The sequence below is a fragment of the Berghia stephanieae genome, chromosome 5 (assembly GCF_034508935.2).
Source record: "Berghia stephanieae isolate SIO BIC M18660-M18661 chromosome 5, UCSD_Bste_1.3, whole genome shotgun sequence".
Lineage (NCBI taxonomy): Eukaryota > Metazoa > Mollusca > Gastropoda > Nudibranchia > Aeolidiidae > Berghia > Berghia stephanieae.
Genome location: NC_088364.1, coordinates 49060004 through 49075435, shown reverse-complemented (window position 1 = coordinate 49075435; position 15432 = coordinate 49060004). Strand labels below are relative to the sequence as shown.

The 15432-nt window shown below is 37.7% G+C and overlaps 1 protein-coding gene across 3 annotated transcripts in view; it reads right to left on the bottom strand.

The window, feature by feature from the left end:
* The window catches only part of LOC144973099 (axin-1-like), a 51190-nt gene extending 35963 nt beyond the window's left edge, over positions 1-15227 (bottom strand). For 2 of the 3 annotated variants that reach the window (XM_078915132.1, XM_078915133.1), the window contains exons 1-3: positions 14657-15223; positions 7407-8495; positions 5664-5804 (exon numbers count right to left, since the gene is read on the bottom strand). In XM_078915132.1, the coding sequence (XP_078771258.1) occupies positions 5664-5804; positions 7407-8416 (1151 nt within the window). In that variant the 5' untranslated portion in view covers positions 8417-8495; positions 14657-15223. Of the gene's footprint in view, positions 1-5663; positions 5805-7406; positions 8496-14656 lie in introns of all 3 variants that reach the window. The other variant, XM_078915130.1, reaches the window with a different exon arrangement.
* Positions 15228-15432: the final 205 nt, after the last annotated feature.

The window sequence follows — 15432 nt, the reverse complement described above, 5'->3', positions numbered from 1 at the left end:
CAATATCCGTAAAAAAGTAATTGCTTTTATATGAAACTCGCTGAAACCCGCCGAAAACCAGAGTCTCAGGTTCACTCCCTACTGGTGTACACTTCCTTGAATCTCAAGTTAACTCCCCACTGTTGCCTACTTCCCATAACTGTCGAATATTGCCGGGCTTCGTAAAAAAAGTAATTGCTTTTATGTGAAACTCGCTGAAACCCGCCAAAAACCATAGTCTCAGGTTCACTCCCCACTGGTGTACACTTCCCTGAGTTTCAGGTTCACTCCCACTGGTGTACACTTCCTGAGTCTCAGGTTCACTCCCCACTGTTGCCTACTTCCCACAACTTTGTCGGATATTGCCGGGTTTCGTAAAAAAGTAATTGCTTTTATGTGAAACTCGCTGAAACCCGCCGAAAACCATAGTCTCAGGTTCACTCCCCACTGGTGTACACTTCCATGAATCTCAGGTTCACTCCCCACTGTTGTCTACTTCCCATAACTTTCTCAGATATTGCCAGGTTTCGTCGGGTTTCGTAAAAGAGTAATTGCTTTTATATGAAACTCGCTGAAACCCGCTGAAAACCAGAGTCTCAGGTTCACTCCCACTGGTGTATACTTCCTGAGTCTCAGGTTCACCCCCCACTGTTTGCCTACTTTCAATAACTGTCGGATATTGCCGGGTTTCGTAAATAAGTAATTGCTTTTATGTGAAACTCGCTGAAACCCTCCGAAAACCAGATTCTCTGGTTCACTCCCCACTGGAGTACACTTCCATGAATCTCAGGTTCACTCCCCACTGTTGCCTACTTCCCATAACTCTCTTGGATATTGCCAGGTTTCATCGGGTTTCGTAAAAAAGTAATTGCTTTTATATGAAACTCGCTGAAACCCGCTGAAAACCAGAGTCTCAGGTTCACTCCCCACTGGTGTACACTTCCCTTAGTCTCAGGTTCACTCCCCATTATTTGCCTACTTTCCATAACTTTGCCCCATTTTGTTGGGATTTGGCGCATTTTGTAAACAAAAAGTAATTGCTTTTTTTTATACAAAACCCGCCGAAACCAGTCCCAGGTTCACTCCTCACTGGTGTTTACTTCCACGAATCTCAGGTTCACTCCCCACTGTTGCCTACTACCCATAACTTTCTCGGATATTGCCAGGATTAATCGGGTTTCGTAAAAAAAGTAATTGCTTTTATATGAAACTAGCTGAAGCCCGCCGAAAACCATAGTCTCAGGTTCACTCCCCACTGGTGTATACTTCACTGAGTCTCAGGTTCACTCCCCATGCTTTGTCGCATATTGCCGGGTATCGTAAAAAAAGTAATCCCCCCCCCCACATTTTTTTTTGCTTTTTTACAAAACCCAGAGTCCCAGGTTCACTCCCCACTGGTGTACACTTCCCTGAATCTCAGGTTCATCCCCTCCCCCCCCCCCCCCCCCTACACACACACACACACACACACACACACACACACACACGCTGCTGCCTACCTCCATAACTTTGTCGGATATTGCCGGGTGTCGTCGCGTTTCGTAAAAAGTAATTGCTTTTTATTACGAAACCCGCCGAAACCCAGTCCCAGGTTCACTCCCACTGGTGTACACTTTTCTGAGTCCCAGATTCACTCCCACAGCTGTCCTCTTCCATAACTTTGTCAGGTTTCGGAAAAAAAAAAAAAAAAACACCGTACAAAAACCACTATTCAGTGTCAGATACTGAATAGTGCAAAACCACTATTCAGTATCAGATACTGAATAGTGCAAAACCACTATTCAGTATCAGATACTGAATAGTGCAAAACCACTATTCAGTATCAGATACTGAATAGTGCTAGCCTAAATATAAATGACAAACCACCACCGCTCTGCACACGACTCAAACCTTACAGTCGGGGTGGCTTTAATCTGCTTTCCTTTCCGATCTTCAAAGGCGCCGTGGGAAATAATAACAATAAACGATGTAATTACCTCATAGATTGCGTTTGTCACTTTAGCCAAAACACCACACCCCAACCCCATCCAAGTCCTAAGTCAAGTAGTGTGGACGACTCGATTGGTGTACAGATATAAAAAAATCTCTCTACTCTCTCTCTCTCTCACACACACACACACACACATACACACACACAGCAGTCCATATTTGAAAAAATACAGTGAGGATAATAAAGAAAAAACCAAATTGGTATGCGGGTCGCTGTACTATGAGAGATGCGAATGTATTCTTATTAAGAGACAACTATCGATCGATAATGCAAAAATACAATTGCTAATAATAATAATAATAATAAATAATAATATAATAATAATAATAATAATAATAATAATAATAATAATAATAATAATAATAATAATAATAATAATAACACTAATAAAAGTGGGCTGTACAAGAATAAACCGTATAAAAATTACGATAATATTTGTTCTTGTTTTGCAGTAGGCCTCTATGTCATTTAAGAATGATTAATCACCAAACAAACAATAAAACCAAAGACGCGTGCAGGAAGCTTTGATGTGGAACAACCACCCCTGGCTACAATATGCACATTCGCTTCTTTGCACAATTCATGGCGATTGCGATCTAATATTATGGATTCCTGTTATCAACAAAACTGGTAATTTTAGACGACATCAAAGAGAAGCCGTACAATGGCTTGATGTATACTTTACAAAGCAAATATCCGACATGAGAAATATACACGTTAACATCGTCAAAACAATAAATAAGCCAGCGATGGTGTTAAAAAAGGAGTCGATGCGTACATTATGCAGGTGTTACGTTCTGAATGTTTGAAATAGAAGCAAAATATTATTGCTCTTACATTTGAAAAGAAAAAAAAAAACAAAAAACGTCGATTTGACAGAGCAGAAACACATGAATTTCAAAGATGTCACTAATTGTCAGGATTGAGATAATTGGCCGGGGGTCAGACGGTTGAAGTTGAGTACTGACTCCTAACCACAAAGAACCCCCCAGATACTTTTAAACGACCTTATTATTTTACAAAGAGATTAGAGACTTGGACGACATGGAAAACCATTTTACATCGTTTGTCTTCCGCTATCGGAAAATGGGCATTGGGTGAACGTGTAAAGCAATTTGATCACGGACGGTGGATATTGCGTTATATAAAAGCTCAAGTTTCTTTTTTTAAAGGTCCGCGCCCCCTCCAGAATGAAAAGCAGCTATGACATTTTCTAGAAATAAGGTACTAGCGCCTAACATGTACGTCTCAGCTCGCCCAGTTTTTAAATGAGGATTGTCCCGGCATCAAGGGAATAAACGATAAATAACGCATTTTTGTGTATATTGTAGCTTGCTGACCTACATCATCAGCCAAGTCATTTCGCAGTAAATTTTTTTTTTTCAAACAGCAGAAGTTAACTAATTTAATTTAAAACCAAGCTATAAATTACGTTTCTGATTTTCTTTTTTTTTTTTAAAAGTTATTCAAATAAGTTAAACCGATTTTTCTTTCCGACTTTACCCCCCCCCCCACACACACACACACACACACACACAAACACACCCCTCCCCACCAAGGACAAACAAAAACACAAACACACCCTTGTTTGTGCTGCAATGTGGTCTTGTGATATGACACTCGTCTTCGGACAGGAACCGGGGTTAGAGTCAAGCTCTGACCACCGCATAGAGTCCTTGAAAAAGGATCTTGACTTAACGCATATTCGCCCACCGTACTCAGATGTAAAATTAAAATGAATTACTAGATGTTAAGTGTTGCTGTTGGGTAGAGTACCCTTCTTAGGGCACAGTTAATGAATATTGCGCTATATAAATGCTCAAGATTTTAAAGCGTCTTCGTATTATGTTTGTTTTCTTTTGTCATAAATGGCAACATGAATTACTCTACGCATTAATCCATAGTCTTTTCTCTGTGACACAACTTCCGTTTCAAGTGACATAAACATCTTCACGCATGATACAACCAAAGACAAAAAGCACCCATGGGCATGAATGTGAACTTCAAAGATAAATTGATCTATTTTCGACACTAATAATATGAGGTATGCGTGTGATCACTAGTATAATATTATGTCCAATGCGCAGGTACACGACGGGAGAGGAAGGGAACCCCCCCCCCCCCCCCCCCATTCCCTCCGAAAAAAGAAAACAACTAAGGTAAGAGGTGGGGTGGTGAACGCAAAGCCCAAGGAGTAAAAAAAAAAATAATAAAGGGGAAGGAAAATCAAAAGGATTTTTTTGTGTGTGTTTGTGGAAAGCAATCAATTCTCCCTTGCCCATAGAACCCAAGGCATGCTCTCTGATCAATCTAACTTGCGTCTTTCTGCGCCGCTGATCAAAGGGGATCTCTCCCTTTACTTAACGTCACGCTTCATATCCCAGTGGAGATATACACCATCCCGTCGGCCCCCTCTCATACAACGCGACTACACGCTCCGTTTACTCGCGTTTGGGGGCACCAAATGAGAAGGGAAGAGGAATGGTGGGTACCGGCAAATAGCACGAGGACACCACCGGTCCCAAACTTACAAACGGTACATGACTGAACTGGAAGTTAGGTACTAAAGATTGGTCTTATTGAGTACAATGATGAGACATCTTATAAATTCCAAGTAAAATCACCACTGGGTACCGCGAGGGGCTGCATGAGGGCAGGAAAAGGATAGAAAGAAAGAAAGAAAGAAGAAAAAAAAACAACTTTGAAGGTGATTGGGCGAGGGGTGGGGGGGAGGGAGCCAAAAATAAGTAAATAGTGAAAATCAAAACAACCTAAATTAGACACCGGAGCATCGAGGCTGTACGGAGGCACTTTGATAACCTTTCAAACATTATGACATTACTATTACACCCACTACCAAATAAGTCTCAAGCGTACAGTTCAAGATCACAGGGACCAAACGGTGGCTAAGTATGGAGAAACCGATGGCCAGTTCGTCAAAGTGAGAGAAATAAAAGACGAATTAGTTACGACAAAAAGAATTCCTTTTGATGTCTGAAGCATGAAGGGGAATGTGGTTCGTGTCTGATGAGACAGAAAAATACCGAGATGAACCCCAGTGGATGAAAGGGAAACAAAGCAAGTCTACCGAACTGAGCAATGACAGGGGAGAAAACAGCGGTGAAATAGACCGGGCAAAAGAATGATAAACGTTGAAAAATTGAAATCGAACCATTGACAAGAGTTTGAAAAACGTAACGTTCCCATATCTGAAAGATCCTGTAACAGTAGAGTACTTTTTTTTTTTTTTTTTGGACAAAAATTGCTCACCCCTCCACTTCTAAGTGTGGATCACGAGAGGCTATCTATGTGATGGCGGAAACCGTTCATAAAAAAATCAAGAACATAATGATGAAAAAGCAATCCATATCTCCAAAGCAGATCTCATTTAAATTCTACAGTGAAATCCCGATAAAGCCAACACTGTCGGAACAAAAAGATTGGTTGACTTTAACCATTATCAATGGAACACACTTGGAAAAGAACAATAAAATTTGGGACCAACAAGAGCTGTTGCCTTTAAGCAGAGGTTAACTTTATACGGATTCCACTGTAATCCAAAACCGTAGACGATATTATCACACAAATTAAATTCAAGGGATCAGCTCATGAAAAAGATTTTGAAATTTAGATTGAAGACCCAACGGCTAAGACATGTTGCATGTCGAAAAAAATGAATGATATTGGTACTTACACGCTGCTGTCGGTGACTGAGATCGTGTCATCTGTGAGGGCATCACTAGACAGACTCTGTAACTCGCTGTCTTGAGCAGACACCGGGGCATAAGACACATGAGCAGGGTATGAACTGGAAGAACGTGAGTACAAGGAGGACCTGGGGAGGCGTTGGATTAAAACATAATACATTCATAGTCATAACTAAGATATCAAATGCAAAAATGAATAAAGGGGACTGTGTAAATGAGAACAGACACACAAAAAGACACTTATCCACAAAATACCAATCCATGTAAAGTAAATGCACAGAATACTGAAAGTACTAACCAAACACAGTTTAGGGCTAAAATAGTGCAAATGAACACAGCACCCCATCACAGATTTGACAACCAACCAAAAAAACAACCCTCGACAAAATCACAATAAGGTATGTTTAAATGTCAACAAAGTGGAACCACAACAGGTAAACACTACGACGTTGTTGTCCATTCGTTTTCATCGAAAGTACACACATGTTTATAATGGTAGACAACACGTCCGTCAACTTCACTTGCCGACTAACACCCTTCAATTTCTGAGGACTAATCACAGTTCTAACATATCGACACACGGAATTACAATGTAACAGATGTGTTAAAAAAAATGTGAGCAATGATCAGGACCCGAAGAGAACCTATGGCTTTGATTGGTACGCCGATACCATATCCGCCTCTGTACGTGCTGAACAGCCGAACCAGTTGGCCTTCCATGTGTGAGCATCAGTCAAATGTTTCGAAGCAGTTTTGCACATATGGGTATACAATTAGTTACTTTTTAAGATTATCTGTGTCCAAAACTAAATAAATAATAAATAAATCACGGAACGATGTCCAGAATCTGGAGGGCCCACTATTCAGACTGGTCGGCATGTATTCACGATAGGTACGCAGGTACCAGTCATTGACGTTCAGCGGGCAACATATCCCTATGCCAAGCGTGCATTAATAACCGCTGTTCAAACAGACAAAATATTTAATTCCAACAGAATGCTCACCTGGCTGTCAAAATACAAATAGAAGGTAAAACTAATACACACAATCACAATGGTAGTTTTATGTGTGTGACCTTAAACTGCTTTTATTGTCTGAGAAACAATCACCTCTGGCTGTACCCAGATGTCAAAAGTTAAATGGCGTCAACGGCCAGTTAAGTGAATCAAATGCGGTGTGTAGAATGAAACATAAAAACATTAATTCACCATGGTGAAAAAAAAAAAAAAAGAAAAAAAAAACCTCAGCCAAAGATGAACATGAAAGCAGGGACAACTCTACAACATTGCGCTATATACTATCTACTTGAGTTGGGGAATTACGTTCTCTTTTAAATTTTATATGTTTAGGACACATATTGATCGTCAAGTTATCTCTGTTAATCAATTAAGATGGTGAGGCCCTATTCATCTATCCGCTAGAAGAATATAGAAATAACCAACATCAAGAGCTATGTCTGACCTAGTCGGATCGTATAAGTATATTATTGCTAAATATCATCTCAATAATAGATTAAAGGCTTTATATAAAACATAGACATGGACCGTAATAATACAAGAAAATGAGCAAGCAGATGACCCATTTTAATCCAGGCCCAACATTTAAAAAAAAACACCAGAAATAAGGGCTTTGCCATTGTGTCGACCTCCTTCAAATAAAACAAGGATCCCAAACTGCTGGAATCTCTAGTTGCAAAAAATATTATGTGTAATAGCTGAGAAAATACTTACCCAGTAACCGTTTCCATCTTCATCCTCCTAACAGAGATAGGAGACTCGACTTTCTTTGCCACAGATGGAGGGGCTTTACTGATGACTGGAAGAGGGGCTGGCTCACTAAAAACTTTTGTTTCCAATTCTTTGTCCTCTGGAACCATGGGAAGCAAGCCTGATTGAGACACAGGCCTGGCACTGTTGGAGCCACTTGACTGGCTCGATTTGGGACTATCCACATAGTTTTGAACGTATTGCACATATATATCTGAACGCAAGAATGCTGGGTAGTTCACATTTCTAACATAATTTATCACTTCCTCTTGAGCTGCATCAAATAAACAGTGGTCAACACTGCTTTTACTGGCAATCTTGTCTGCGATTTCCTTCTTCACCTCTTTGGATATACATTTCACTTTATCACCCCGCACATACCTTTTATAAATGGCTTTTTGTATATTGGCAATGGAGTTATCTACAGAATCTGATCCAAGCTTTCTTTTTAACCCCTCACAGGCAAACCAAAACACTAAACCCTCAGCACCACCTTCTTGTTCTTGTTCCATAAACTCCTGGAACAATTCAACTCCCTCAGAATCATTTAGAAGGAAATTCAAATTCTCTGCCCATTTCAGATGTGGGGGAGTGCCATTTTCAGAATAAGGCGGAGAATTTGCTGCACTTCCTTCTGGCTCAAATCCTAAAGGGGCACCCATCTCACTTTCCTCACAAGCACAAAGACTTGAATGAGAGTGAGCAGTTAGGGTGTCTCCTGATTTGGTTCCTTCCAAATTGGACTTGCGCGGCGTAGTGGCAGGAGAGTGATCTCCTTTCCCAGAGTTGCCACTCTTTGAAGAAGAGTGGGACTTGTTGGAGACATGACTCTTGTGGGAACTGCTGCTTTTAGTGGAGTTACCCCCATTAGACTGCAGTTCATTCTCTTCCCCGTAGACCGGAGGCCGAGGTGCAGTCTCAGTGAAATTGCTGCCACCCGATTCATTGAGGAAGTCTACGACTTTGGTTGTCATGGCCACTTCATTCAGCCATTGTCAATGCATCACCATGACTAACTTATGATGAAAAACTGGATTTCATCTTGATCAAAACCTGAAATTTAAAAAAAAAAAAAAAATTAAAAACAGACCAATACTGAACTTTTTTTTTTAAAAAAAGATTAAAAGCCTTTTCCGGCAAAGGGCTCACAAAACGAAAAAGAGCCAGACTAAGAAAAAGATTCAAACTCCAGACCTTTGTTACCATTTCAAAACTAAACCTCAAGTTTTTATATACTCGTATACTTATATACTAAAAGTGCTCAAAACAAAACCTCAAGTTTTTATATACTCGTATACTTATATACTAAAAGTGCTCAAAACGCTTTACAAAGGGTCCCTGACCAACAGCAACACGTAACGTGTAGAAGAGAAATGACGTCTGTTAGGCGATATTATTACAATTTTTTCCAACAAATTCAATACTGTTGACGGCCAGGTATTCATTTTACACATGAGTACAGTGAGAGAACGGGAGGAAAGAGCCTTTTCAAATGACTCAACTATGTATTGAGTGAGGCTCAAACCCATGACCTTTCGACCCAAAAGCGAGTGTTAAAACACAAGACCAAACAAGAGTGACAATTAACTACTAGACACATGACATATAGTTGTAAACATTAACTAGCGCTTAGTTAAAAGCTTCAATACTCAAAATAAACACACACACACACACACACACACATATATATATATATATATATATAAACAAAGTAAAACAACAGAGCAACGTTTATTACACAACCCAGAACCTAGTATGTTGGTGGTGTGTATATTCAATGTGTGTGTACAAACAGAAATATATCCTAAAGTCTTAAAAAAGATCTTTAAAGGGCTTAAGCTAGATATATCTTTTGATGTAGTATATCCTGTCAGGGACGAAGACACAGTAATAAGGGAGCGGGGAACGGAAATGAAAGGCAAACATAAAAAGGGAGCTCAAACTCAAAGGTGTTGAGAACATCAAAGATGGCCCAGCACTAATCAAATCCACTTCTTTTTTTGTATGTGTGTGTGTGTGTGTGCCGCCGCAAAGCCCAGCAACAGGCATATGTTCGCTACTTTATTATCCGTCTCTTTTTTTTTTTTTTTTTTTGCCTCTACCTGGAAAAATACTTAACATCTAGCCAGGAATTACATGTACGTAGGTTCCTGTACTGTACGTATAATAATAATTTTGCGACGAGGGCTGGCTGGTTCAGCTTGCCTACTTCTCTTCTTTCAATATTATGTGTGGTAGGCTACGGAGGGGAGAATAGGGAATTATTATACACCCGCAGTATTTTAGTGTTTCGTTTCATCTATATTTTATTACACTGCGTATGATTAATGCGACCGAGTATATTATAAGCTAAACTGAGTAACTGGGAGAAAGAAAGGGGTGGGGGCATACATAGGTCGAAAATCACAGTATCATAAAGAAGTCCACTCAACTACAAGAGTGAGACAAGCTCAAATCTTGATATAAGATGGTCTGTATGTAACACGGGGGACTTGAAGCAACTTCAAGAAGAGAATCGACTATTGTTCATCTTAATTAAACGTATTTCAAAAGTAAAACGATGATATAAGAGCAATTCTGAGTTTAAAATTCCGTTATACTTGTATAACACAGTTACCTTGCTAACTAGAGGGAATGAGATTGATGCTATAGTTAATAATATAGTTATAGTTATAGTTGATTTCCGAACCAGTAACAGTTATAATTAAATATGCCTACGCTATCCTTTACTGTGTATCAATTCAAACCAATAAAATAAAAAATAATGAGTTTAAGTAAAATATAAAAGGACGTCATTGAAATCTGAAATTTCTGACGCTTAACAGACAATAATAATAATAATAATAATAATAATAATAATAATAATAATAATAATAATAATAATAATAATAATAATAATAATAATATAATAATAATAATAATAATAATAATAATAATAATAATAATATAAATAACAACAAAATATCAGTTTTGAGATGAACGTAGAAGTCACTTGACTTTTTAAAAAAGATATAAAGCCATTAATCACGTTATGAAAGAGGCCTTATCCATAATAAAATAATATTAAAAAAAAAAAAAACACAAGTATTTTGATACAAAATAAGATAATACCCTAGACACCAACATCTTCATATACCCACAGATTATTTTTATCTATACCAACCTAACACGACTAACTACACTCCACTGTTAAAATATTTAATCCTCGGCCCAGTCAACAACACAAGTAGCTACCGCGAGTACGATAAAATGTCTTTCATCTGTCGGCCTTAGTCATTAAACCGGTCCTCGAGAAGAGGGATTGGAATTCACATTATAAGCTTCGAAAGCTATGGGCCATTCACAATGTGGAATGCCAAAACTGCCCGTCCTGTTCTGGACGTATCAAGAGGTCACATTATTATGACGAAGGACTGACATACTTTGGTTTACTGTGTGGACTTGAAATTCACACACGGTGAAACACACAGAATGACCAGTACAGAGACTCGTGGTTCTAAAACACAGACACGGCTATTTAAATAAGGATTAAATACAAACAAGACACGGGCATTATATCATTTATTTTCCTTCTCGTGTTAAAGACCACATAGATATAGAAAAACATTCAAATTTGATTATTTTGTTTAAAAAAAACAAAACAATGTGTCACAGTTAGTACATACTGACATTATGTTAAGTACTACATGCTTGACGTGTAGCTCTGCGGCTTTGCCACACTTTCGTGTCATGACAGTGTACAAAGAAGATGATAGAGTCATCTCGAGGACCAAAGTTTATTTTTAAATCATGAAGACAAACGAGGCAAGGGCAAGGTAGATAGTGAAGTAACAGAAATTTACCCACGTGCCTCGTCTAAAATCTTATCTTGACAGTGGGGGCACATAATAGAAGACCTCTTAGAGCTACAGTACACTCATGAGGCTGAAGTTTATCTTCTTTATTTATTTTTGTTGTTGTTCATTTTTAAAAAAGGTAAGAAATCTGCAGTGCGATAGACTATAGAACCCTATCCAAAGGGTAGCAAGCAATTGCTATCGTCTGTTCACACTATAATATAGAAACCAGGATTAACCTGGCTCCATGGGCCTTTTTATGGCTCTGAAATACTACATAAATAAATATTATCCAAAAAATGTGAAAATAACAAGATAATGAATTATCGGGAAACAAATGTAGAGGGGTGAAATACACAGTCATGATTTTGATTTTAATCATCCACGATCACATGGTCAAGGAAGGCAAATATTGTTCTCTGTAAATTGTTAACAAACAATATATACAAAAACAAACAAAATACCAACTTTCTTTGCATTAAAAAAAAATATCTTTTGAAAATATACAGCATGAAAATTTCTGAAGGAATAGCTTGAGCCATCACTATGTATACTTATTTACAGGTCCGATAACCCAAAATATTATGAGCTCATTGTTACAATGGAAATAACTCGAACCAACGCAAAATGTCGTCCACTACAACAAAGTTATAAAACGCCCATAATTGCATTCTGTTATCAGATCAGACCTGTAAACATAAGCATATTGGTTCAAAAATAAGTAACCGGTTTAAAGACAAACAGGGTTGTAAAAAATGAATTGAGATAAATAAATCAGTAGCTGACTCTCAAAACGTACGAAGTCCCATTTTCATCATTCAAACAAAACTACAATTTTTTGTAATTTATTTATTGACTAAATACTTGTCTTGTGTGCCTCATAAAACAAAACCCTGAGTGTTTTGAAACTCCCTATTTCCTCTGGTGATTCTATGGAGTCCAAAATATATCTTAAGACTTAACTAATTTTCTATAAGAATGTGACTTAAAGCGTATTGAAAGTCACCTACTCAAATAAATTCATGTATATTGAAATCTCAACCGCGATCCCCTTTATTAACTATGATCTTATCACATCAATGGCGGAATCCCAAATTGATTGATAAAATAATAATAAATTGAGCTTTATATAGCACAATATCCACTAAATGTGCTCAAAGCGCTTTACAAGAGGTCCCTGGTCAACAGCAACATTTAACATGTAGGACGGGACATGAGGCCTGTTAGGCGATATTACAATTTTTCTGTCAAAGACAACGCTGTTACAGCCAGGTACTCATTTGACAAGAGTACAGTGAGAGAATGTGAGTAAAGTGCCTTTTCAAAAGACTCAATATGCGCCAAGCGCGAGACTCGAACCCAGGAATTTCCGATCCGAAAGCGAGTGTCATACCACTAGACCTCATAGCCGCACAATGTCTGCATAAGCTCAATATCACACACACCCTGTAGAGGATGTTGCAACAACAAAGTAACTTCAAAGGATGACTCCCCAGTGGAATGCCTGAATGCAAATGTCGTGTTCCGTCTCAGTTACAAGGACCAAAACTAAGTACTTACAAATAAAAAAATGTTTTTATATTAACAATTCAATAAGAGTTGACCCACCAACTCACTAAAGTAGATCCAAGGAAAAGAATTGAATACCATATAAGCATATGGACTTGGTAAATTGCGCTACAATTGATTAAAGCATAGCAAATAGACTGCGGTAGTCACCTCCCAAAAATGGCAGTGACTGTGTCAGAAGACACCCATCTCTCCATATAGACAAAGTTTGTTTCATTATCCAAATAGTAACATGAAAATTCCTACTTATAATTTTAGTAAAACCAGTCTAGACCTACAATTGTCTCGAACACTTATTATAATTTTGCCTTAAATTGTGTCTGCCAGCTAAATATTATCTGGCTACTATCTACTACTACCAAGGCTGTACCATTAAAAATTTCCACAATAATAACCAACCTATATGAATCTTAAATTATGTCATTAACCTGTGAAAAACAAATTTATAAGACAAAAACACTTCACCATCAAGGCAGTTCAATCTGAAGAAATCTTAAGAATCCAAATTAATTTTTAATCTAATGCGTTCAGTTTGTCTGTGTTGCTGATGATTTTGTTGACACAAATCTAAATACACCTAATGCCAGTTACAACACCAGAGTGGATGAGGTATCATCTCATAATCTAGACATTCGAAGGGGGGGGGGGGCACTTGTAACTAGTTTAATTCCCTGCGGTTATATATGGTTTTTCGACTGCTATTCATCAATACATGCAGATATATGAAAAGGCTACATGCAACATGATCGTCAAGGCAGTTGTGATACAAACAGTTCTTTTAAAGCAAAGGATTTTGTACCTTACAAAGGTTCTATATTTTATGATCAATTGACAATTATAACAATTTCCTTTTATTTTAATTGAGATTCGAGAAACTCAATGATCAATGACATCTGCAAAACCATTTGTGTAGACAAAGAAAAGACTTTCTCCATCAATAGAAATATATTTTTATATTTTTAAAACCTGTACTTGTACTCAACAATGCTTATCTTATACTTATACCTTTGCACACCTACAGCTGGAGGTCGTAGCCCAAAAATGTATTGTTTGAACCTGACAGACGTGGACCAACCAAAATGCAAAATATATTAATTACCATTTACTTATGTTTTGATGAGATCTGGGACGAGACTTGTTTCAGTTTCACGAGTTATTTTTCAACTTCAAATTCAAACCAGATTCTCGTCGTAAGTCTCAGGGGTAACCAACTTCATCTCATATTATCTGCCTGCCTTACTGTTCTCTAGGATTATTTTCACTGAGAATGTTTCGTTTCAATCAAAAAGCGTCCTTTTTTTTTCAAAAAATAAAGTCAAAAAGCAATTCAGAATTGAAGAAAGAAGGTAGCCTTGATCCCTTCTAAAATTAAAATTACAGATATTGAATCTGGTGGCTAGTGGTTCTAGTTCTAGACGTCTAGACTAAGACTAAGTCTAAGTCAAAGTCTCTAGCAAAGTGACCAAAATCAAGATAAAATGAAGTTCACTTCAAAAAGGTAAATTACAAGTTGTCCTTTCACAGTAAAAATATTCGATTTGCATGTTAGTTAATGAATGGAACTTGGGAAGATGTAGGCATACTCTTATTTGTTTTAATTGGGGGTCATCAAGTTGACCGACAGATACAGTGAAAGTGAGACAGAGCAGCAAGTTCTGATTTGCTCAGCGGTCAACAAACCAGCTCAATTTTTTAAAATTCAAATTCAACAAAATCAATTACCGAGTGTACTTCTTATCTTATGACAGATCTATGCTTAATATTTTCAATATTCTTGTTAAAATTACAAACTTTAAATTTCGACCTTACCGATTTTTGTTTGTTTTGTTTTGTATTTTAATCGCGAGTATGTTATTTCAATCAAGCAGCAATCCTTTTCCTTGCTCTTGACTTTTGGAAGGGCAGTCCGTTGACGTTTACTCCAATATCTGCGAATGATTCCTGCAATAGATAGGTATAATCCAATGAAGTAAATCCACAATGCAAGATCGCTTATCGAAAATAAAGAGAACCGAAATCTACAGAGTGAAAGATCAATGAATAATCCGGTCACAATCACAAACTCGAAAAAGTAAATCCAGTCTCGTAGCCACGCTCGCGAATTGAGTGAAAAAACTCAACTCCAAGGCTAAGATTTTGAATGAAAACTCAAACCTCTTGATTTCTAAAATTGTAGATGTACACTTGGCTATGCAAAGATGAAAAAATGTTAAATTTCCAAAGGGAAAAATAAGAATGTTATAATCCAAACGGTTTCACTCATTGTTACAACATGAAATTCAATGCAGTCGCCTTGTCCTGCTACTCGATAGTCTGACACCGAAATTTGCCCTCCTCCACTCCATGTTTGTGACGTCACGATCTTTATAAGTTGTCAACCAATGAAAATGCAGGAAATACCAGCATTGACAAAAATGCAGTGAGATACCTAGACTAGTCCATTTTGAGGGGTGGAAGGATAACGAACTCGTTCAGTTTTAAATTGGAAGTGTTATTTATTTCACACTTACTTCAAATACAAATTACCTCGGGGTATATGATTTATTTAATACATTTACTTTTAATGTTCTACCTGTCCGTTTCCT